The 25,770-nt window shown below is 41.4% G+C and overlaps 3 protein-coding genes across 17 annotated transcripts in view; 1 reads left to right on the forward strand and 2 right to left on the reverse strand.

Moving 5' to 3' along the window:
* Window positions 1-9,197, reverse strand: part of myo6a (myosin VIa) — a 177,196-nt gene extending 167,999 nt beyond the window's left edge. For all 7 annotated transcript variants that reach the window (XM_035995053.1, XM_035995052.1, XM_035995051.1 and 4 more), the window contains exon 1: window positions 8,973-9,197. The gene's annotated coding sequence lies outside the window, so the exon portion shown is untranslated. The remainder of the gene's footprint in view (window positions 1-8,972) is intronic.
* The window catches only part of LOC116045413, a 977,204-nt gene that overhangs the window by 366,452 nt on the left and 584,982 nt on the right, over window positions 1-25,770 (forward strand). The gene's annotated exons all lie outside the window — the stretch shown is intronic.
* senp6a (SUMO specific peptidase 6a) overlaps window positions 15,131-25,770 on the reverse strand; it is a 49,542-nt gene continuing 38,902 nt past the window's right edge. For all 9 annotated transcript variants that reach the window (XM_035995064.1, XM_035995061.1, XM_035995059.1 and 6 more), the window contains 5 exons: window positions 23,851-23,939; window positions 22,607-22,695; window positions 21,577-21,645; window positions 19,473-19,623; window positions 15,131-15,769 (listed from right to left, as the gene is read on the reverse strand). In XM_035995064.1, coding sequence (XP_035850957.1) covers window positions 15,521-15,769; window positions 19,473-19,623; window positions 21,577-21,645; window positions 22,607-22,695; window positions 23,851-23,939 — 647 coding nt within the window. In that variant the 3' untranslated portion in view covers window positions 15,131-15,520. The remainder of the gene's footprint in view (window positions 15,770-19,472; window positions 19,624-21,576; window positions 21,646-22,606; window positions 22,696-23,850; window positions 23,940-25,770) is intronic.

A 25,770-nucleotide genomic window follows, 5' to 3' on the forward strand; every position in this document is an offset into this window, starting at 1 on the left:
GGAAAGGAAAGGCAGTCCTTCCAGAAAAATGCTGAGTTTTTTTATGATTGTTGCGGGCAAAAATCCTTGATTATGCGCCACGTTTTCTTAAATTTTATGCGATGAAATTGTGGGAACTTGCAAAAACTGCGGTTGGTCATCATGGCTTCATTGCGGGGTTTGCAGCTTTTCGGTGATGTTCACGTCGCGCAATTACGTCACTTCATAACGTTCCCATGGCAACAGGGGAAAATGGCTGCTCTTGTGTGAAGTAAACGCAACATTTTTCAACTTTCTGCTAAGATATATGTGACTTTTTTGCAACGAAAATGCGGGGATTATGAAATCATGCAAGCCCCGCATATTGTGCGCGGAAATCTGCAATTTCCGCATAAATATGCGGACTTTGGCTGATTATGCATTGAATTATGCGATCGCATAATCACATTTTTCTGGAGGGACTGGTAAGGGAGATATCAAGAGGGAACAGCCTGCTGTGATGTGATGGTCTGGACATAAATCCACCGTATTTACTCAATCCTGATTATATGGCCAATTCAAAGGTTGTGCCTAAGGGATCCAGCCACGTCGACGACAGTTAAGTTCAGGAGAAATATCGTGGTTTGGAATAAAACACTAGGGTGTTTTTACGGGGTAAAAGGTCCTTGCACAGCACACTGAGTCCGAAATGTTCGTATGCGTTTTTTCGTATCTCTCTTTTCTAAAAATTTGTCACGCACAGAAACCTTCCACACTGAATCCGATGCATATTAGTCTATATCCTCGACATTCCCCTTCCGGGATCGCTCCAGTGCCGCAGGAAATTCCGCCGAATGTCCGTCTTTTCGCCGATGTCCGTCCCCTTCCTCTGTCTCTGTGTTGGCGTTCTAACCTCCGGTGGATTTGTGAGGACTATGGTTAACTGCTCCTCAGATCTCTGCAGGGTAAATCCAGACAGCTAGCTAGACTATCTGTCCAATCTGAGTTTACTGTTGCACGACTAAAACTACTTTTGAACGTACACACGTTCCACCAAAACAAGTTCCTTCCTGAGACTATTTTGCAGCGGCACCGTGCGGAGCTTAGCGTCGCCCAAGACGATTGTGATTGGTTTAAAGAAATGCCAATAAACCAGAGCACGTTTTTCTCCCATCCAGGAATGCTGTGTGTAGCCAGACCTTCCTCCGCAGCGCTGTGGATTGTGAAAGCACTCAACAGTTGCAGCTATAGTGTGTGTACTCTACATTTAAATTTTAGACGCTACCAGAGTTTGAAGGCAGAGCCAAACGTTTCTAAATCAGCACCGTACAACGGTTCAGAGCTGTGAAACCCTGGCAACAGCTAAAAACAAATATTCCCGTTCCACTTGAATATTTAAGAGAAGAGCCGGATTAAGTCGGGTCAAAGTCCTCTCTGAGCAGAGCCGCAGAAACTAATGAGCAATGTGACAAACCAGGGCGAGGAAACCCCATCAGAGGAGGGACTAATGTGTTTTAAGTGTTTGAACAGTCTTTATGTCAACGGTGTTAATCTTTGTAGCTGGAGGCAAAGGAGGGACAGGCTCAGTTTTTTTTACAATCCACCGCTCTCATCATCTTCTTTTTCATCTAAAACATGGAAATGGGTTCACAGGAAGAACGAGAACAAGCCTCCAGGCCTCCTCCCAAAATATTACCCAGAGTTCATTCACTTGAGGCTTTGCTCCGTACCAGGAGGCCTTGTGTTTCAAAGGTCAGGAACACGTGATCCTGCCGGGATCAGCAGCAGGACGAATGGCTGCTGCCGTCTTCCTGGTCGCTACGATTACAGCCCTTCGCCACCATAATGATGGGTTGGGTCCATTTGCATGTTGACATGACGTGACACGGAGATTAAGTCACACGTGACAAGCACACTGAAGGGGTGAAAAGTGTGTGAGAAAATACAGGTCTGAACTAGTGATTAAAGAAGCAGACTAAAACGTCTGCTGCTAAAAATAGGGCTAAACATCACGTCTCCAAAGCTCAAGATTAAAAATAAGTTTCACCTCCTGACACACAGAAACATGCAGTTTTTTTCCCCCTCGGTTTGTGGAAGACTTGTGTGTAAGTAGTGTATTTGTCTGTCTGGGGGTTTAGGGGGTCCTCCCTCGAGAAAATGTTACGTTTTTCAATAATAAAAAAGTTTTGGAACATCACATAATCTTTGATTAAAGGGTAACTGCTGTTTTTTTTTTCAACCTGGATCCTATGTTCCTATGTGTTTGTGTCTAAGTGACTGATGGGAACAACAATCTTTGACATTGGTCCAGTATTAAGAGAGATCGCTGCAGTCGGCAGCAGAGAAACAAGCTACAACCTAAGGACAATTGTCCAGCTTGTATTTACCTTCACTACAGTGCTTGTTTTGCTGCTGACAGACTCAGATTATTATTCTAAGTGTCTGACAACATTATGGAAAGGATCCCTTCAGAGATAGACCTTTAAAACCTCTTTAAGACCTTTCTGTATAACCCACCAGACTCCATTTAAAAAAGCAATACTTTTAGCGTGTATAAGGGGTGGTACGGTTCACAAAACCCACGGTTCGGTTCGTATCACGGTTTTAGGGTCACGGTTTTCGGTTCTGTACGGTTCTTGTTATTAATTTTTTTACACTCCAGAAATATACGTCAGCATATGATATATAGCTAAAATTAGCATATTGAATGCATGTTGCACAATACATGCACACAGTGGCAGTTCTATCTATTGTTTGATTTCCGCTGTCATCATAATGAACATGAAATCCAAAATGTTCCCACACACCAGACTATATACGACGCTGGAGCATCCTCCAACTCCCCGTTTAGAGCAGAGAGCATAGATAGATTTACTGTGTGCATTCAATGTTTAATGAACAGCTCCTCTGATGTCCACAGCGTTCACTAAAATAGATCTAGGTTGCCTGTTCTTAAGATAGATCTTCATTCATCCCGAGGGAAACTGTTGTGCAGCAGTTGCAGTACAAAAGTAGGAAAGAGTCCACAAAAATCCACAAATCCAAAATAAAAGCAATGATGAAAACATAAAGGGGGTAAGGATTAGAGGTGCAACGATTAATCGATTAGTTGTCAACTATTAAATTAATCGCCAACTATTTTGATAATCGATTAATCGTTTGAGTCATTTTTTTATTAAAAGAAATAGATCAATAATCATAAGATTTCTGTGATTCCAGCTTGATTTCTGTGATTCCAGCTTGTTAAATGTGAATATCTTCTAGTTTCTTCTCTCCTCTGTGACAGTTAACTGAATATCTTTGAGTTTTGGACAAACATTTGAGGACGTCCTCTTAGGCTTTGGGAAACACTGATCCACAGTTTTCACCATGTTTTGACATTTTTATAGATCAAACAACTAATCGATTAATCGAGAAAATAATCGACAGATTAATCGACTATGAAAATAATCGTTAGTTGTAGCCCTAAGGATCATACATTACATCAAAAGGAAAATGCATTAATGTCTTAAAAATCAAGTGCTTTCATGAGTAAGCCGACATGTAAGTTGAATCTGTGTCTCCTTTTCTGGACAATCCGTAGCATTAGAGACGCATTTACACAAATGCGTGTTGGCATAGTTCAATCAAAGTCCCTTTTGCTAGTTTATAGAGTCGCTTATGGCGTTTTTCCATTACATGGTACCTGCTCGACTCGCCTCGACTCTACTCGCCTCGACACACTGTGCGTCCGTTTTCCATTGCAGATTTTAGTCCCGCCTCAGCGTGACTGGTCGTTATGCCGTATCGATGCACACACCAGCGCACAAGTATAAACATCAGGCCACTTGAGTTTGTTTTACAGTTCTGTGGAGGCTCCACGCAGAGCTTTCTCCGTAGCTTGTGTAGCCTGTGTAAAAGTGGCCTGATGTTTATACTTGTGCGCTGGTGTGTGCGTGGAGCCGGCCATGTGTGTGTGTAGTTAGGCTACGGCGAAAGCTCTGCCGGAGCCTCCGCAGAACTGTAAAACAAGCGGCGCCGCAGTAAACTACTGTCACCTAACACGACACGCACACAGAACGTGGAAGGTGTGTTGTTGCCAGAAGACACATTTAGTTTCTAAAGAAGCTGGAGGCAGCAAAAAAAAAAACACAGCTGGCTAAACTATTTAAAAATATCTTTTTTTTGTTCAGGACATCCCGTCTGTCGCTTTCACGTCACCTTTTCGGCTCGCCTCAGCTCGCTGGGAACCTCGACTGAGGAGGTACTAAAAAAAGTACCTGTTAGCAGGTACCAGGTACTTTTTTTCGTAATGGAAAACCCAAAAATGCGAGTAGAGTCGAGGCGAGTCGAGCTGGTACCGTGTAATGGAAAAGCGCCATAAGTTTATCTGCAGACGTGTAAATGGATGTCATTTGGGGGCTGCAATAAGGGATCATTACAAATCCATTTTATCGCTTAGATTTTCATTTCATCAATCGCTTGTTTAGCCGAGGAATTGTCAAAAACGGTCACAATGGTCCATCGGAGTTTACCTGTCACCTGCCATTCGAACACGTCGTTTCCAAAAAGGAATTAAGTTTGGTTTGTAACCTGACCCAACGACAGGAAACTACTCCTAAAATGCCAGGGGGTTTAGAGTAGGAGAGAGAAAGAGACAGATGTTGACACCTGATAGCCAGCGGAAAAACCATTACAAAGTTACAAAGCACAAGCAGTTCAGATGATGTGATTGGAGGGCTGAAGAACATATTTCTCGACTTCTTGACACACATATAAAATGACAGTGAAGCATCATCAGGTGACGTTGAACGTTACAGAGGCTGGATTCCCTTCTGTTCTCACTCTCACAGGAGAGAAGAACTCACAATAGCTGATCTACTTGAACGTCCACGTGACCTGTTGTTTACGAGCGCTGGTTCTCTCGTAATCCGGCCGTGTGTGTGTGTGTGTGTGTGAACCAAAACACAGCAACAAAGTCAAGTCCTTCCAGGATGTTCCAGCTCCCTCGAGGGGAAACACCCCGGAGCGAGGGCAGCCGGGCTCGCAGACGGAGTGTAAGTCGACACTCTTCTTCACCATCGGAGAGACTGCGGTCTTCTCAGTGTGGCGTGACTAATTGAGCTCACATTCCCCTAATTACAAAGGCTGATGGGGCGAGAGGGGGCCTAACCACCCCTCCTTAACCACCTCCATTAATATATATACCTCCATCAGAAACAAGATATGTATGAACCCTCCCGCTCCGTCATCACTGAGGGGAGAAAGTAGAGGCTACATTCAGCTGCAGGGTTAGCATTAGGCTACATTCACACCACTAGTCTTAATGCTTAATTCTGATTTTTTGCTCATATCTGATTTTTTGTTAGGCTGTTCACGTGACCTTTTAAAATGTGGCCTATATCAGATTCCAGTGTGAACTGTTTGCGGTTTCGAACTGACCCGCATGATCAAAAGACCAATACCAATGACATCAGACGCAGCACGCTGTCACACTAAAGTTAGGGAGGTTATGGAGGAAGGAAGCATTTTGGCTTTTATTTCAAAATGTTAGTGTAATGGCAGCCGTAGCATTAATGAGCGTACACTCATTAGGTCTGACACCTCCCTCTCCCTCCACTGATTAGCTCCATCACTGTTCTCCATGTTGTAGGCCTAGTCAAGTTGTTAATGTTACTGTCTGTGTCTAGGGCTGTAACTCCTGCTGGAGCATAACTGTGACAAATGTCGATGTAGATTGACTTAAAAGTCGCATCAAATCCTCCTTGGTTGTTCACACTGAGGCCGCGTTGAAAAATATCAGACCTGGGTCTGATTCAGGACCACATATGGAGGTGGTCTAAATCTGATTTGAAAAAATCTGATCTGGGCAAGATTTGAGTGTTCACACTACTTCAGAAGAAGACTGACCTGGTCACTGGACCCCAAAAAAAAAATCTGATTTGGGCCACTTTTGCCTGCAGTGTGAACGTAGCCTTAGTTCAACTGTTTTAATCGATGCTTTAAGGGTCTGCAGGGAGGAGTTATGAAAAGAAAAATTTCGGACTAAAATCTCATAATTTCAATGCAATCAACGCAACTATTGGATTTACTCATAGAGGTGAAGTCTATCGCTGCAGGGCCTTTGCGTTCGGTTTAACTTTGGCGAACTTGGACACAACAGTCTGGGCTGTGGATTAGGGAATACCGGGAATATTCAAAGGTGCAGATAGTGTTGTGTGTGTGTGTGTGTGTGGGGGGGTGGGGGGACATTAAGTCAGACTCAGTGGTGAGTGAAACTGAAGCAGAGGGACAGACACAGAGCTGTAGCCGAGCCAAAGTAGAACACTTTTTCATTAATTCACTTTTATCAGGCAAGCAAAACACAGATACAGATCATCTGCAAACGGCCCGATAATCGGTCTATCCCTTATTTTATGTGTCCCCTCTGTAAAAATCCCTGATTATGCTCCAACTTCCACAAAGAACTAACCACATGCCTTAACTCTATCACATCCATACACTTCCTTCCAGGATATTCCAGGAATTCCTTGACAAGTTCCCTCTTTCGCTTTCCGACCGGCAGCTGCTTCCTCCTCGGAACTATGTGAGGAAAATACAACACAACACCGTTTACAGAGAGACAAACATACACCTAACACAGTATATGGAGGTGTACTGCCACGCACTGTTGTCTAACTTTCTGAATCCTCAGCTTTCTCGAGTATACGTGCTCATCCTAAAAAGGGACGAGGGTGCACATAAACTGCTTATCCTGGATAAGACACTCGGACAACAGTCGTTACCCAGGGAGCCGAGCGGCTTTCACAAAAAGCAAGCATGCTCCGACGTCTTACTAATTATTTTCACACCCAATTAAAGTCCTTGAAAGCTGCGTGTGCAAAGATCACCATCCGACCAATCCAATAACGTGCGGTTATTCAGGATCATTTCCTGGAGAGGACTTTGATCCCTGAAGTCACCGAAACTCCCTTAACTCAAGGAAGCACAGCCTGGGTATAATAAGTACTATTGTGTTGTCATATAATGTTAACTAGATGTCATAAAAGAAGGATGTGGTCAGAAGGGAGCAAAAGTCAAAGTCCCGTCAGAAGTCAGGAGTTTGCTGACGGACAGCCCTCTCCCTAGGGCTGCAACTTCAACGATTATTTTCACCGAAAAATGTGCACCAGTGTTTCATAAAAAATTAAAAAAATGACTCTAACCGATTAATCGCTTATCAAAATAGTTGGCGATTCATTCAATATATAGTTGACAACTAATCGATAAGCCTTCGCAGCTCTCCACCCAATGTCTGCCTGACACAAGAGGAAAACTGTATTTCATTATTACATTATTGTACACTAATATGCTACTTGCACACTGGTTACTTCATATTTAATATTATACATATTTTATTTTGACATATATATTATGTATGCTGGTTGTAAATGTTATTATTTTCTGTATGTGTTTGAGTGAGTATGTTTGTCCTTGTAACTTGCTGCTGTAACAGTTATTTCCCTATTTGGGATTAATAAACTCCTCCTATCTATCTATCTATCTATCTATCTATCTATCTATCTATCTATCTATCTATCATTCATAGCACTATGGGAATAAAAAATGTATATGTATAAAGATGCCACAAACTGCATGTACGTCCATAAAGAAATATTAGTGACAATGTAAGATGTAATGAAAGAAAAACATAACGTGCTTTTTGAGTAAATCTGACAGATTTCGAGCCGCTTTAGGAGAATAAAATGACCATAATAGTGATTTCAAAGCAGCTTCAGCATAAAAACAAGCTCAGGATAAACACAATAAGCACAGAGAGCTCTTATGTAATCACAGATCAAAACCCACAGCACCGGCTGAGCATGTTCCCTGCATCCAGACTTCTGAGGATGCCACATCCTCTTTTATCATCGCTCAGGCACTAATATCACAGTGGACAAAACCCACCACCCTCAGCTTTTCTTCTTATGCAAAGCATGTCCACTGATTCTTCTACCCAGGCTCAGCAGCCAGCAGTGTGGGTGTGTGTAGCCTATGTGTGTGTGTGTGTGTGTGTGTGTGTGTGTGTGTCGCCTATGTGTGTGTGTGTGTCTGCAGGCCGCAGCCATGCTTATATTGTGAGATCTGACATATTGGTGCTGCTGCTGCTGCTGTACAACAACACAGACTCGCATGTCATGTACGCACCGATGAATTTCCCTCGCAGCTGCCAAGCTCTGTCCCTTTTGAACTCCCTCTGATGCAGTGAGGCTTGTGCTAAATGCTCGTTATGTTCGATATGTGCCCCCCCCCGCTCTAGCTTTCGAGACACCGAGCCAGAGCCAAACCTCATTCAAAAAACCCAAGAATTTGGAATCGCGTAGCGTTATCAGCTACATACATACGCTATGAACAATGAATCATCACTTTTTCTGATTTGGGAGACAATTATCTTCAATTCGGCATGTATGTAATCCACAAAGCTTCACCATTTGTCAAATAATCCAACTTTTAAATATTGTTTGCCGGTCATTTCCAATATGTTACTTCACGAGAATATACACTTTGGTAGCAATGGCAGCGACATTGAGTACAGTGAAAAAGTTGAAGCCCTACTAAAATAAAGGGAGGCACGGTGGATTCTTCATATGCCGATTTTAAGCGTGTCTCATATTTCTTCAAAATATATATTGGACAATGTATTATTATATAAATGCTTTTATTGATATAAAAAAAACTTTAAATTGCAAGATGTTTGAAGGAAGTCTGGCGCGGACTCCTCTCAACAAAGCTAGACAAATGCAAGCACGATTTATGTTGTTTAAAAAAAAGAATACATTAAATCCCACAGCTCAATGCAGGAATTATAAAGCAGCCTACTCCCAGCCTAGTGGAGGAGTTCTCAGCTGTGTGTTGACGGTTTTCCTCCAGGGAAAGCTGACAGCCTTCCCTGTGCTGCTGGCTGCTAGCACCGGGACACAGCTAGCTAACATCGCCGTCTTATTGTGATAAATTCTCCCCACCGGTGAATGCAAACGGCTGTCGGCGTTGCCTACCTCGTTTGTGCGTGAACTCCCGTGGCCTGTTTTATGGAAATGATGTTGGTTTTTGTTTTTTAAATCCCAGAAAGAAAGAAAGAAAGAAAGGAAGTGAAGCGCACGTCCCAAACACAGCCGTGCCGGTTGTCTCCTGATGATAGGTGTCCGCTCCGGTAGCCTGGGCCACACTCTCCCCGCCCTGCTGCCTCCGACTCCCGCAGCAATCCTGGGAAACTGACCCGTGACGTCACGAGCTGGATAATAAAAAAGTGTCCCTCCAGGGGGCGCTGTCCAACTCATAAAGAGTTTATTTATTTTATTTAAAATAATTAAAATATTTGTTATTTTTTTTTAATAATTTTTTTTATCATATATTTTATTTACAAATAGCAGCTCAACAGTGGTGGAGAGAGTAACTTATTACATTTGCTCAAATTTAGAGATACTTTACTTGAGTATTTTCTTTTCATGCTGCTCTATTCATTTCCTTGCACTATGTTCCCATCAGAATTACACGTGTATGTAGCATACAGTAAAAAAATCTAAAAGCTAAAAGAGAGAGACTATTGGACACAAACACAGAGACTCCTGATGAATCATCATGTTTCTCTGTGACTGCCGGATGTGGACACAAGCATTATTATTATTATTATTATATGTCAATGTTCATGACTTGTTTCTGCTGTAAACAGTGTCATTAGTTTTGCAGATATGTGATCATAAAGTATTGGACACATTCAAACGTAGATCTGATGATGGCACTAGATCAAGGGTCGCCAACAAGTAGCTCAGTATTATTTCTAGTATTTTCTGTGTTTGTATTTATTTAGGATCCTCATTTTTTTAACCTTTATTCATCCAGATAAGTCAATTGAGAACAACTTCTCGCTGGGGATTGAACCGGTCCCAAGCTCGCTTCTCTAACCTCTAGGCCACGGTGCTATTCTCCCTGAGGTCCTCACAACTCACTTGAAAATGTGGCAATGCAATAATAAATACACATAACAACATCATAAACAATACAAAAATAAAAATTGTAAGACAAAAACTAAACATACACTATCATTTCATAACACAACTCATATAAAATAACAAAATACACACACATAAGACAAGGACAGACACATAGACAGCTCCACCAGTGCAGTCATCGGGCATTCCTTACATTTAGGTTGAAGACATTTTTAAGACAGGTATATCCACATACTGTCGTCACATAACATGTCTTTCATCCTCTCTGGACACATCTCACAGTTGAACAAACATACATATATTGTTAAACCTCAACCAATGTTGTTTCTTTGTTTACTCAACTTCTTTAATTAATAGATATGTTTTAACTAAACTTTTAAATCTCCATTTACTGCTTTCTTGTGTTATTTGTTCAGGTAGCTCATTCCATTCTTGCATTGCTCTATACATGACCGTTCCTTTAACAGCATTTGTCTTTGCTTTTGGCAAAGTAAAGTTACCTCTAGTTGCATAGTCATGTATATCTAAACCGAAAGGTAAATTATTATACAAAATAGATGGTTTCTTTGTAACAATAATACAACAAAAAAACACATAATGAATAGAGTAATAATTCATTATTAATTAATCCCGCAAGGAGAAATTACAATGTTTTCACTCTGTTGTTAGTATACACATTACACACAGGCCTGAATTACACACACATGCTCAGTACCTATACATGCACTAATGGAGAGATGTCAGAGTGGGGGGGCTGCCCATGGAAAGGTGGCCCGGAGCAGTTGGGGGTTAGGTGCCTTGCTCAAGAGCACCTCGGCAGTGCCCAGGAGGTGAACTGGCACCTGTCCCAGCTACCAGTCCACCACCATACTTTGGACCGAATGGGGACTTGCACCAGCAACCCTCTGGCTCCCAACCCAACTGCCTACTGACTGAGCAACTGCCACCCCCTATTTCTTAACCTCCTATTTCTTAATCTATTTCTTACAGATAACCAACCTAAACATTTGTATATTGTAACATCTGTCCTATATACACATCTAAGCGCTATACGCGCGACTCTATTTGGCACCATTTGCAATTTAGTTACTTTTTCTTGAGTTGCATTAGACCATACTACTGAACAATAGTCAATATTAGACAATATTAAAGCTTTAGCTACTACTTTGATTGAGCTTTGTGACAAATACGGTGCACGTCTTTTAACAACAGAAACACCACTTCCCATCTTAACAACCATGTTATTTATATGTTTCGTCCATGATAATTTGCTATCTAAAATATCTCCTAGAAGTTTGGTCTCATGGACCTGTTCAACACTTCAACTCAGATTGATTATGAAGAGTATGACGTGAACCGAACATCATGCTTTCTGTCTTTAAAACATTAAGAACTAGCTTCTTTTTCTTTATCCATTCAACCACTGATTGCAGCTCTTGTGATAGAATGGTGTTTAAGTCATGAAACGTAGGTGAAGACATATAAATAGTTAAATCATCTGCATACATCGATATACTGACCTTATTTAAAGCAAGTGATGAATCATTTGTGAAAATAGTAATAGTAAATAGTGTATTTCGCCGTAAATTTACAATAGTAAACTACTGTCTATGTACGGTATGCATACAGTTTTTTAAAGTTTAAGGTTTTTACTGTAAAAAGACTGTAAGACTGTTTCTTACCGTATTATTTGAATTGACAGTAACATACTGGCTGCAGTGTAATTCCCGCCTTTTCCTTTATTTTCCCAAGATGCATTGGTATTAACAGTAAATACCTGTAATCTGCATATACAGTAAAATAAATGGACACAGCGACGCCATAGACCTCAACGGAGACCAGTGAAGGATATTAGAAGATCTTTCCCGGTGATGGCTGAGCGTTACTGAGCAGCCTCCAACTGAGCTTGAAGACGTAGATGTGACGTGAGCAACCTGTCTGAAAGTTGGAAGTCTTCTGGTAGCTGTGCCAAGAGAAATCTCAATCATTCCCAATCTTATCGGTAATTTCTCTACTGTGTGACAGAAAGTTGCGTGGTTATGACACAATCGTTAGCCTGTTTTTATAACAACGTCTGCTACGGAGCCATAACGTGAGGTATAAGGTAATGGAGCCTTTTATACATTGTTGTGTTTTTTTAGAAATAAACAATGGACAAATAGAGTCTTTAAACTCTTCAGATGTAAAGTTATTCTCTGTCAAAGTGACGCCAAAATGAATGGCAGTCAATGGGATGCTAACGGGAGCTGATGGCTTGGTAGCCTCAGAATCTCCCCATAGGAGGTACGCTTTCCGGATGTTCGCTTACCCCCTTCGTAATCTGTAACATTCGCAGATAGTGCTGTAATATTATTATTTTCTCCCAGAATGCATTGCCATTTACAGCATGATCCTGTATAACATTAAAACTGTAAGATACTGTGATAGTAAATTTACATCAAAGGTATGCATCCATGTCAATTTTAGGCAATTTGGTTGAAAGAAACGCAAATTTCTGATATTAAAAACTTTGAAAACGGGTCAAATTTAATCCGAAGACAACACAAGGGTTAAGTAGTTGATTTATATTTTATATTTTTTTTATATTCAAAAGGATCCGCTGAATGAGTTCGTAAGCGGGAGGACAAAAGACGTTTCAAGAGTCATGAATGTTTTAGTGTCCGGTAACGAAACACGGGGTGAAGAAGACATCTAACACCGGACTGAAAGCTGAGAGCAGCATTTCATAACCAACCACCTGAGACAGCAGCACTCTGCATTCACACGGTCACTCATTTAACTGATGACAGTTTTTGGTAACACTTTACTTGAAGGTATCTACATAAGAGTGACATGACACTGTCATGAACACATGAACTCTAACCCTAACCATAAGTTGTTATGACAAAAACCGAATGACACTGTCTGACAGAAGCGTTATGTCATAAACGTTTATGACTCGTTTATAATGTTTATGACACGTTCATGACAGTGTCATGTCACTCTTATGTAGATACCTTCAAGTAAAGTGTAACCTAGTTTTTTAAAGAGGCTTGGGATAGGTAAGTAAGCAGAGTTGAAGTACATGCAGGCCCTGTTTTTGTCAGTCTTTAGCGACATTTTCATGTGTGGTTACAAATCTATAAATTGTATTTTTGTCTTTCTGTCAGCGGTGGAAGAAGTATTCAGATCCTTTACTTTAAGGGTAACTACTGTTTTTTTTTCAACCTATTTTCCTATGTGTTTGTGTCTAAGTGACTGATGGGAACAACAATCTTCGACATTGGTCCAGTATTAAGAGAGATCGCTGCAGTCGGCAGCGGTGAAACAAGCTACACTGTAAGTTAATAGGAAAATTGTGCAGCTTGTATTTACCTTCACAACAGTGCTCGTTTTGCTGCTGACAGGCTCAGATTAATATTCTAAGTGTCTGACAACATTATGGAAAGGATTTCTAAGGAGGTCGACCTTTCTGTTAAAGAATAAGATCCTTTTTTAAACATAAAAACATCCGCAAAATTGCATTCGCTAAACCCACCAGACTCCATGTAAATAAACAGTAATTTTAGCATCGTAAAATACACTTTATTCAAAGTCGAGAGAAAATATTTACTTGAATTATTTTTATTTTTATTATTTATACAGTATGTCTCTCTCTCTGATGTTGCGATTGGTGGAACCTTGAGCATTTGTATCAGATTATAGTTTTTTATTTTCATTAGTTGTGTGTCATGATGGATGTCATACCCTTAAAACCAACAACATTGTTAGTCCATAAATGTAAATCTTAAAAAAACAAACACACAAATATATAGTTTCATCAGTAATTTCCTAAAACAGCTGATCACTGTAGCTTTTATCAACTAAACAGGAGAAAACAGTGCATTTGTTGGGGACTATTTTCAACAGCGGATTAATCCACATTTGGTGCTCTAGTGAGTATTTAGAGCAAAAATAATACGAAAACCTTGTATACTCTTCTTTAATGTCAATCATGTTGTCTTTTTTTGACAATCCCTGTTTATTTGTTTTTCATTCTTCCATTTTTAATCCCTTTTAAAAGAAAATTAAACAGCCTCAGCGTCTTCTGTCCAAAACATCTCAGGATCTGGAAATAATCAGACGCATTTAACCCTTTCCCAGACCCTGTGCTGCGACTAAAGTTGATGTTCTGGACAACTGGAACTGTGTGTTGGTTGAAGCTCATGTCATATGATCGAAAGCTCCAGAGCAGCCGCTAAATGGGAGATTGTTTTATTATTGTTTCCCAGCTACAAAAAAAGTGCTTTCAATCTCAACTTTTACGCCAACATGGAATAGAAGTCCACGAAGGGCTCCGAAAAAATGGACACACACAAACGTTTGTTTCACTATCTTTGTGGGGACCCGTCATTGACATAATGCATTCCCTAGCCCAGGGGTCACCAACACGGTGCCCGCGGGCACCAGGTAGCCCCCAAGGACCACATGAGTAGCCCTCAGGCCTGTTCTAAAAATGAAAATTGAATATTGATATTATCTGTTTCCCACCTTGTTAAGTCATTGTTGATAATTATTGTGAGAAATCATTAGCGTAATCAGTGTCTTCACATAGATGACTATCATTAATCATTAATAATCATATATAACTAAAGGCAAACTGAGCAAATTTGTTATTTCAGAAGAGTGTATCAAACTGGTAGCCCTTCGTATGACTCAGTACCCATGAAGTAGCTCTCAGTTTCTAAAAGGTTGGTGACCCCTGCCCTAGCCCCTTACCCTAACCTTAACCATCACCACTAAATGCCTAACCCTAACCCTTACCCTCACCCTAACCATAACCTAATTCTAACCCTAATCCTAAAACCAAGTCTTAACCCTCAAACAGACCTTTAAACTTGTGGGGTCCAGCATTTTGGGCCCCACAAGGCTGTGCAGACCCCACAAGTATACTGTATTCCCCGGTTGTTGGACCCCATGAATATAGTAAAACAAACACACACACACACACACACACACACACACACACACACACACACACGAATAAAAAGTTAAGGCAGAGGAAGTGTTCTTGTTGTTTTTAATGCTGAAAATGCATCCACTCCACATCGAAGAGACACAACAAGCACTGAACTATGTGACTCGCCAACTTCCTGAAAACAAGTTTCTTTTTTCCCAGACGGGGTGGATTGTTAATAACTTACAAATAACAGCAACTTCCTCTAAGTGTTGTGTGTGTGTTTGCGTTGTTTTATTGTTTTTGTCTTCCTCTACACAACTAGAAAGCATAGAAAATAACGATGCAAGAGACCAACAGTATCTTCTGCACAGATCCTCCTGGAGAAGAAGAACATCTATGAAAACATAACTTAATGGGGCCACTTCATGACTGAGTCATAAAACGGTAAATTACAAAGGCAGCGGGAAAAACTCCAGCATATTTACAGTTCATGGGTTTTTATTTGATAGAAAATTCTGACGTTGTGTTTGATGTCTGTGGTTAATGGAGGGAGCCGAGGGACCGTTTTCAGACACGTCGAAGTTAAACCAGCGTACAATCAGGTCCCTCCCCACCCCCGTCACTCCCCGGTTGGGCCTGGGAGTGACGGGGGAAGAGGATGAGGGTGAGGGTGCTTTCAGGGGCTGATGGGTAGGCTTGGCGGCCGGCCCAACCACTCAGAAGTCTCTTCGATCTCCGGCTCTCCGGGAGAGCCGGGCGGAGAGCCGAGCGGAGCCCCGAGCCGCTCCGACTCCTTCTTTTCCAGTTCTTGTTGCTCTTGGATCTTTAGGATCAGCTCCTTGATTTCCTCGCGCTTCGTCTTCATCCGTTGCTGAGGAAACCACTCGGACAAGCTCACCGGCAGATGGAAACTGGGAATCGGATTCTGTGTAAAAAGAGACGAGACGAAACCAAACCAATCAATCAAACCAGAATGGTATGGAGAAACGACTGCTGTTTGTGTAAGATATTGTGTATTGCCTGGAAGAACGCGATTACAAAGAATTGGTACAACCCTGAGCCTCCGAGCCCTGAACAGTGGATGGACATAATCAAGGAGATCTCTACCATGGAAAGGATAACTTTTCTTTAAGACCTTGAAGAGCAATCGTCCTCAGAAAATGGGAGAAATGGACTCTCTTTATGTCAGAAGATATGGACGCTTTTCCACTGTGAATGTCTGTGGACATTTAATACGAGGGATGATGTTAAACTAACTGGAGTGCCCCACACAGTGTTCTTTGTGTGTTTTTTTCTATAAACATGTAAAAAAAATACTTTAAATAAAGATTTAAAAAAAACTAAAAACCAGGATAGTATGGAAGTCCACAAGGCCAATATTAAAAGGATAACTCTGGTGATATTCTATATTTTTCTTATCATCTACAAAGACACAAACCAACAGTCAACATATCTGCTAACAAGTAGAGATGTTCCCATAGCGATACCAGTATCGGAAAAGCCTCCAATACTGCCTAAAACGCTGGTATCAGTATCGGAAAGTACTGGAGTTTATGCACCGATACCCTGTTATTAAGCCCAGAAGAAAATCTACTTTAAAGTAGTTTATTGATGTTCTTTTTCCGTTAACTGGATAATAAAATAAAGTTCTGTGGCGTTCATCGTTTGTGTTTGTTCATGTTTCACTAAGAGTTTAAAATCAATGATATCAAATTATATCACATCCATACAGGGATAGTAGTATACAGCTGTTAAAACATAATAAAATATATGACATACTGGTATCGGATCAGTACTCCAGTTCAGGTATCGGTAAGCAAAAAATGGTATTGGACACTACTACCAAGTATTGTGTGTTACTATATAGTGTGTTCGCCATTCTGTAGTGGTGTTTGAATTCTCCGTGATTAGTTTCATTCACTATATATTCCAACGAAGCTACTTAAAGAAGCACTACCCGTGGTCAACACCACATTACTAGATACGATCAATATGTCCTTATTAACGGGTCACGTACCGCAGTCTTTTAAAGTAGCTGTGATAAAACCTATTCTGAAAAAACCCACCCTCGACCCTGAGGTCTTAGCCAACTATAGACCTATATCTAACCTCCCGTTTCTCTCCAAAATCCTTGAGAAGGTAGTCGCTAATCAATTGTGTGACTTTCTGCATAGAAATAGTCTATTTGAAGACTTTCAGTCAGGATTTAGAATGCATCATAGCACAGAGACGGCACTGGTGAAAATCACTAACGACCTTCTAACTGCATCAGACAAAGGACTTGTCTCCATACTTTTCTTATTAGATCTTAGTGCTGCATTCGACACTATTGACCATACCATCCTCTTACAGAGACTGGAACATTTAGTTGGCATTAAAGGAATCGCACTAAGCTGGTTTAAGTCCTATTTTTCTGAGCGATCCCAATTTGTTAATATTAACGATAAACCATCCAAATACGCTAAAGTTAGCCATGGCGTTCCTCAAGGCTCAGTGCTTGGACCAATTCTATTCTCTTTATATATGCTTCCTCTAGGCAATATTATTAGGAAACACTCAATTAACTTTCACTGTTACGCAGACGACACCCAATTATATCTGTCAATTAAGCCAGACGAAAGCGGTCAGTTAGCTAAACTTCAAGCGTGCATTAAAGATATAAAATCCTGGATGACCCACAATTTTCTGATGTTGAACTCAAACAAAACGGAAGTTATTGTGCTGGGACCCAAGCACCACCGAACTTCATTATCTAAATATATAGCTACCCTAGATGGTATTGCCCTGGCCTCCAGCACTACTGTCAGAAATCTAGGAGTCATTTTTGATCAGGATCTATCCTTTAACGCCCACTTAAAACAAACCTCAAGAACAGCCTTTTTCCATCTTCGTAACATTGCCAAAATCAGGAACATCCTGTCTCAAAACGATGCTGAAAAACTAGTCCATGCATTCGTAACTTCCCGGCTGGACTACTGTAATTCTTTACTATCAGGCTGCTCAAATAAGTCCCTCAAGACCCTCCAGCTGATCCAGAATGCTGCAGCACGTGTTCTGACAAGAACTAAAAAAAGAGACCACATTTCTCCTGTATTAGCTTCTCTGCATTGGCTTCCTGTAAAATCCAGGATTGAATTTAAAATCCTTCTCCTGACCTACAAAGCACTAAATGGTCAAGCACCATCATACATAGAAGAGCTTTTAGTACCTTATTGTCCCACTAGAGCACTGCGCTCCCAGAACTCAGAGCTACTTGTGGTTCCTAGAGTCTCTAAAAGTAGAATGGGAGCCAGAGCCTTCAGCTACCAGGCTCCTCTCCTGTGGAACCAGCTCCCAACTTGGGTTCGGGGGGCTGACACCGTCGCCACATTTAAGAATAAACTGAAAACCATCATCTTTGATAAAGCTTATAGTTAGGGAGTGAGGAGTTGCAGCATAGTAGAGTAGAGTAGAGGGAGGCAGGAAGTACAAGCCCGTTCCGGCAGGGGAGAGTACGAGCCCGGTCCAGGGCCCCTCTCTTTAGCCTGCCTCTCTTAGTTATGCTATTATAACTCTAGACTGCTGTGGGAAGCTCCTTCCAAGGACACAATGAGCTGCTCCCTCTTCTCTCTTTTCACTTGTCTCCTTTTGTGTGCATCTTAGTCCCAGAAATGCCTGTTACTAACCTAGCTCTGGGGAGTTTTATCCCCGGAGTCCCTTTGCTTCTTCTTCACCCAGAACATCGCCTTGGAATTGGGTGGCACCTACACCGGGGTCCTGGGTGCAGCTGACGCTATGGACTTACTACACCCTGCTACGCTCTGCGTTTCCCCGCAGTGTCCGACTGCGTCCTGCCGCGTCCAACCGCGTCCACCCAGGCTGCTGTGCCACACTACACCCCGTAACGCCCTGCTGTGCCCTACTATGACATGAACTACTACGACTACCATTGTGATCACTGCTTCACTATCTTTATTATGACTATTATTGCCACCATTCACCACTCCCCCAACTGGTGCCGTCAGACACCGCCTACCAAGAGTCTGGGTCTGTCCGAGGTTTCTTCCTAACAAAAAAAGGGAGTTTTTCCTTGCCACTGTCGCTATAGCTACTGCTAATGCTTGCTCTTGAGGCAACCACTGTAATAGTTGGGGCTTCGTAAACTACAGAGTTTGGTCTAGACCTACTCTATCTGTAAAGTGTCTCGAGATATCTCTTGTTATGATTTGATACTATAAATAAAATTGAATTGAATTGAATATAGTCCACAATAAAATACCCACAATGCACTGCTAATTTGAGTGTACATACGATGTACCCTACATGTTACTCCCGTATATCACAATGCGACGCGTTCGTGTTTTCCCGGAAATGTCACATGCAACATATATAATAAACAACCGAGTGCGCGCTTGGTTTCAGCGACGTATTAGAAGTATTTTAGTTTGGGTTTGTTTACGTGATGCTGAGCGCGCCCGCCTCCGTCACACAAACAACGGGCGCATCTCCTGACGCAACAATGTTTTCAGTGTAGTGTCTGAAATCTGGTTTGGTCGTTCCCTCTATAGTTCACTATTTAATAAACACCATACAGGGAATAGTGAGCGAGGGAATGGCGGTTTTGAACGGTTTCACGTTTTCCCCCTCACCTCGAAGAAGCTCTCCACATACTGCAGGATGTAAACTCCGCAGTCGCTGAAGTTATCCTGTTGAGGCACACGTGGGCTGGAGCCCTTCATCACATCCTTCCCGAAACTCCGCTGAGTCCCTTTACGCACCTCCCACTCCACCTCCAGGTACCTAAAACAAACGCACACTCAGTCGCAGTCACCAGCACTGTTGGTTTTCCTTAAACATCTCCCCATTCAGTCTCAGTCTCAGTAATGCCAAAAAATATGTGGAGTGCAACAAAAAATGAACAATTCAATATTATTATTGTTCTTTGCCTCACTTGTTTTCCCCGTGCTCTATGTTTTGGAATTACATTCTCCATAATGTTTTGTGTGATGCAAACAGGAACTATAATGTTGCCAGGGAATGAGGGAGTTAGCTGTTGGTGACAACTTCAACTCTGTATTTCCAGCCCACATTTGTTTACATTTCGGCAGCATCAAAAGATTGCCGAATTCGCCACTAGCACTTCCTGTTTGCAGTTTACCCGTGGATGTGCAGACGGCTTTCACTGGATTACTTTGATACTGAAGACGACTAAAAAACGTGAAGGTTCCCAGGCAAGTTCTGCTACTAATCTCTTCTCTATGACTTGTAAGCTGTATAATGGACGCTAATTTGCGACGGGCAGCCGATATAATGATATCCTCGGAAAGTGTAAGTCACTCTCAATCTAAAAACATGTGTACCATGTCTGTGTGTTGTTGACTGAGTTATGACTATGAGAAGAATTGATCTCTGCGTCTCAGCCACCGCTGCAGTTTACCAACAACGATTATCACCTTCAACCCTCCGGTGTCTTCAACCGGTTACACAATTTCCTTGAAGGTATCTACATAAGAGTGACATGACACTGTCATGAACGTGTCATAAACATTATAAACAAGTCATAAACGTTTCTGACATAACGCTTCTAATGCTTTTATTAACTGTCATTCGGTTTTTGTCATGACAAGTTAGGGTTAGAGTTCATGTGTCATGTGTTCATGACAGTGTCATGTGTTCATGACACTGTCATGTCAGCCTTATGTAGATACCTTCAAGTAAAGTGTTACCCTTCAACCTACCTGTGCTCCATAACAGTGGCTCCCAACCTGTGGGTCACACCCCATAAAAGGGATCGCAATATAAATCTGAGGGGTCCTGAGATGATTAATGGGACGGCAATGTGAAAGAAGAATAAAAAAAAAACATTGGTAACACTTTACTTGAAGGTATCTACATAAGAGTGACATGAACACATGACACTGTCATGACACATGAACCCTAACCCTAACTCTAACCCTAAATGTTTAACCCAGACCTAACCCTAACTTGTCATGACAAAAACCGAATGACACTGTCTGACAGAAGCGTTATGTCCTAAACGTTTATGACTTGTTTATAATGTTTATGACACGCTTATGTAGATACCTTCAAGTAAAGTGGAACCAAAACATTTTCTGCTGCACCAAACTCTATATTTTCAGCCTATTATTGCTATTTTCTTGTGAGAAACTGGATACTTTTATCCCTATGGGTTAGAGATGTTCCGATACCGATACCGGTATCGGCTCCGATTCTGCCTAAAACGCTGGTATCGGGAAGTACTGGAGTTTATGCACCGATCCGATACCACGTAATAAAGCCCTAAAGAAAATCTTCATTAAAGTAGTTTATTTATGTTCTTTTTCCGTTATAAGTGACTGTCAAACTGCAGAATAAAAGAAAGTTCTGGGGCGTTCATTGTTCATGTTTCACAAAGAGTTTAACCTGAGCCAGACCGACAACAAAGATATAAATCATATCACATCCATACAGGGATAGTAGCATACAACTGTTAGAACATAATAAAATATATGACATACTGGTATCGGATCGGTACTCGGTATCGGCCGATACGCAAGTTCAGGTATCAGAATCGGTATCGGGAAGCAAAAAATGGTATCGGACCATCTCTACTTTGGGTAGACTTACTCTGTTTTGATGTTTGTCAAGTCAAAAAGGTTGGGAACCACTGCTCTATTACACCAGAAAAATAAAAAATAAATCTATAATTGTTTTTTTTCGTAAATGCTATCAGGTGCGGCAGCCGACACTCACTCTCTCAAAGTTTTCACCACAGTGGACCTGGCCGGACCACGCAGGGAGTCCATGATGAGGATACAAGGCCTGAAAAAACACGTGTCAAAGATCCATTAGAACAGATCTCATACAGGGTTTCTGCAGGTTTCAACAGGTTTCAACAAGTCAAATTTAAGACTTTATGAGAACTTTTTAAGACCTTTATGAATGAAATGTAAGACCTTTATCACGACGTAACCCTCCTGTTGTCTTCGGGTCAAATTAGAGCCATTTTCAAAAAGTTCCTATCTCAGAAATTTGGGTTTCTTTCAATCAAATTGTCAAAAAAAAAAATAAATAAATAAATAACGTGGATGGTTCCATACAACGCTCTTCACAAGTAAAATAAATGATCAGTACTTTGATTGAATTTTGGTGTTTTATTAAATTTTGTAGCATTTCAATTTCAAAGAACGTTGAAAAACGGTGACAAAAATATCCAATAAAACGCCGATAAAAAATCAACATCAATCAACAAGTGACCAAAAAACTTGGAAAAAAGTGAGAAAACATCTGGGGCAAAAAGTGACAAAAGTGTCTAAAAAAAGACGACCAAAAAAAAGTTTTCATTTTAAATTCGGACCCAAAAAAACAAAAACTTGTACGGTCGACGGGGAGACAACACGAGGGTTCAAAAGTACAACGAAATGCAGAGTCACATAAGAACTTGCAAAGTAAATTAAATGATTTAAATTGAATAAAAGCGACACGGAGTAGTATAATGATCTGTACATACACGGCAAAAGGAAGAACTACAACACCACGGAATCCAAAAACTAACATTTCAGTGAGCATCAGAGGCGTCGCATGAATGTAGGGACATTTCAGACCGGTTTAAAATGATTTAAAACCTTGGACACAATACTTCTGCGAAATTTAAGACTTTTTAAGACCCCCCCGGAAACCATATACCACCTCAACATTTTCACACTTCTCACTCTGCCGTTGGTCCCAGCAGCAGAGCAGCGGTGCCGCCTGCAGGCCGACGGCCAGCAGTGCACCAACTTACTGTTTGCAGATGTTGAGTTTGGAGGCCAGAGCCGAGGCGTCAGAGCTCACAGAGTCTTCAGCCAGAGTCCCGTCCTCGCTGCACTCGTCCTGGAGACACGGACAACAACGACAATTTTAAAAACTACTTTGGCTATTTATTGAAAAAAAAGTTCTGGTACAGGATATAAAACCCTCTATTCCAGACTCAAGCAACACAAAACTAAAAAGAGGAATAAAAAAAATCATCTTTTGGAAATTGATCTTAATGCCTTAATTAAAAAAATGAGGAAAAATCCGACCTTTAAAGACACCAATTTTCTTTGTGAATGAATAATGTATTGTAAATAAATAAATAAATGTTCTTCCTTAAAATACAGGGGGCATAAGTAAGTACACCCCTATGTTAAATTCCCATAGAGGCAGACTTTTATTTTGAAAGGCCAGTTATTTCATGGATCCAGGATACTATGCATCCTGATAAAGTTCCCTTGGCCCCCACATCATCACATACCCTTCACCATACCCCCACATCATCACATCCCCCCACATCATCACATACCCTTCACCATACCCCCACATCATCACATACCCTTCACCATACCCCACATCATCACATCCCCTTCACCATACCCCCACATCATCACATACCCTTCACCATACCCCACATCATCACATCCCCTTCATCATACCCCCACATCATCACATACCCTTCACCATACCCCCACATCATCACATCCCCTTCACCATACCCCCACATCATCACATACCCTTCACCATACCCCCACATCATCACATACCCTTCACCATACCCCACATCATCACATCCCCTTCACCATACCCCCACATCATCACATACCCTTCACCATACCCCACATCATCACATCCCCTTCATCATACCCCCACATCATCACATCCCCTTCACCATACCCCCACATCATCACATCCCCTTCACCATACCCCCACATCATCACATACCCTTCACCATACCCCCACATCATCACATACCCTTCACCATACCCCACATCATCACATACCCTTCACCATACCCCCACATCATCACATACCCTTCACCATACCTAGAGATTAACATGGTTTTATTTCAGTTAGCCTAATAGCTGGTTTGATTTGCATTGAGAGATGATTTTATGGAAAGTACCCCATGTTAATCTCTAGGTATGGTAAAGGAACTCATAGTGCACCTTTAATGGAGACCAAATGAAGACAAACGGAGAGTAAATCGAAGAAGTGAAGAAAGCCGGGTACCTGACAGGAGCTTTGGTCGTCGGAGAAGGCGAAGGTGTCGTCCTCTCCTTTTCCTGAACCGTAGCAAACACTGATTCGGTGCAACTCACCTAAAAACAACCAAACAACATTAATCTCTTGCATGAAATAAAAACCTGCGTGTTAATCTGCACGTCTAACGGGTCGGCAACATTGCACGCGGAACGTACGCGGAGTGGATGCTCCAACAACGCGCTTCCACTATAACCAATGAAACTGGCGACGCATGCGCCGCCCAACAATTGAAAAACAGGACAGTCTTCTACTTATATTTTTTACGCGAGGTGTGTGGCGGCCCTTTTACACAGAAATGGATCATAAAGGCTCATTATGTCTTTCAAATTAAATCACCTAATACAGGGAACGACTTAATGACTGTCAATGAGCGTATTGGCAGTTTGGTTTTGAGACTTTCTGTTTTTATGTCTTGTTTCCCCTCCCCTGCGTCCTCTGATAACAGGTGACAGTAGGTTGATGTTTCACAGCGCTGTGCCGGCTCCAAAAAACTTAAGAAACAACAACAATCCCAGAGCAAAAGCTCTCCGTCTCAATCCTACGCCGCATCAGGTGGAGCCGGTTAAAAGATACATTCTGCGGCACATACGCTCCGCTAACGGTCCGCAAACGTTACGCGTTCAATGTAGCCAAAGCGTTGGAGTATTAAATGTTTATCAGACACTTCAACTGCTTCTTGGAATCGGATTAAAGACCAAAATCAGATCGTTTGTGAGTGGAGGAAAACTAAACTGACTTCTGAGAAAAAGACTGCAGAAAATAAATACTATATACTACATTTAAAAACGCTCATTCATCTTTTCATAAAATCTAGCGAACAACAGTCGGAGTTAACCTCCCGTAGGTCGTGGCTAAAGTTTAGTTTAGTTAATTAGCACCCCAAAAAAGAAAGAAAAGCACAACGATAAGTCTTGATACAAAGTTAAAACATAGTGAATGGGAGGTTAGAAGCCAAGAAAAGGCTTATAAAGATACCTCAACAAAAGTTACACAGCAGTAAAAACAGTAAAATTTTATATATATATATATAAAAAACACACACACAATGGGATGAATTACAATAAGATCTTAAAAGTCATTGTTGATTGGTGACCTTTTTAAATGTTTTTTAAAGCAAGAAGCGAGTTAACGTTGCCTGAGCTAAACATGTTTGCTAACCTATCAGGGTGCGTTTTCAGGTGCCTGATCAAATGAGATGTGGTTGAGCCAGAATCCTTAATCTTATACCGCATCTTTTTTGTGAGTCCAAGTCCCCATCTCTGCAGAATACAGCTTTTTTCTATATATCTCACTTTGACAAATCCGAACAATTTTTTCTACAATTACGGTTTCCTTTTTTTAACAAAAGAAGCCAAAGCAGCTGTACAGCAGGTGTAAAATGTAAAGCTGCAGGTGGGTTGGGGGGCGGCAAACACTTTTAGGAAGTGTAGATTTAATTCCGTGAGCTGATGAAAGTCTAGACTGCATATCTGTCGTAATAAAAAGTTCCTGGATTCTCAGCATTAGAATGACTTTTCCTAAATAAAATACAGTCAAAAAAAGAGCGAGTAAACAGGATTACAAATCCCACAACTGTTGTCAGCTTTCAGCACTCGACAATTTTGACACTCGTTGCTACGGAGACTGCTACTCATCCACATGACACAAGCCCTCCGTGATCTCGCGCCACCCCCCACCCCTCCTCCACACAGTTGCTAGTAGCCAAGGAGGACACGGAGGATTATAAAAACATGATGGACTCTTCAGAAGAGGTCATTATCTTCACTCCAGTTTCTGCGCGAGAAAGTCGCCGGACGCCACAATCTTCTGAACATAGTCACACTGAGAAATACAGAGAGAGTTGTGTGGTGCTGATAGTCTTAATTAGCTTTGTAGCAACTCATTTGG

The sequence above is a fragment of the Sander lucioperca genome, chromosome 19, assembly GCF_008315115.2.
Source record: "Sander lucioperca isolate FBNREF2018 chromosome 19, SLUC_FBN_1.2, whole genome shotgun sequence".
NCBI lineage: Eukaryota > Metazoa > Chordata > Actinopteri > Perciformes > Percidae > Sander > Sander lucioperca.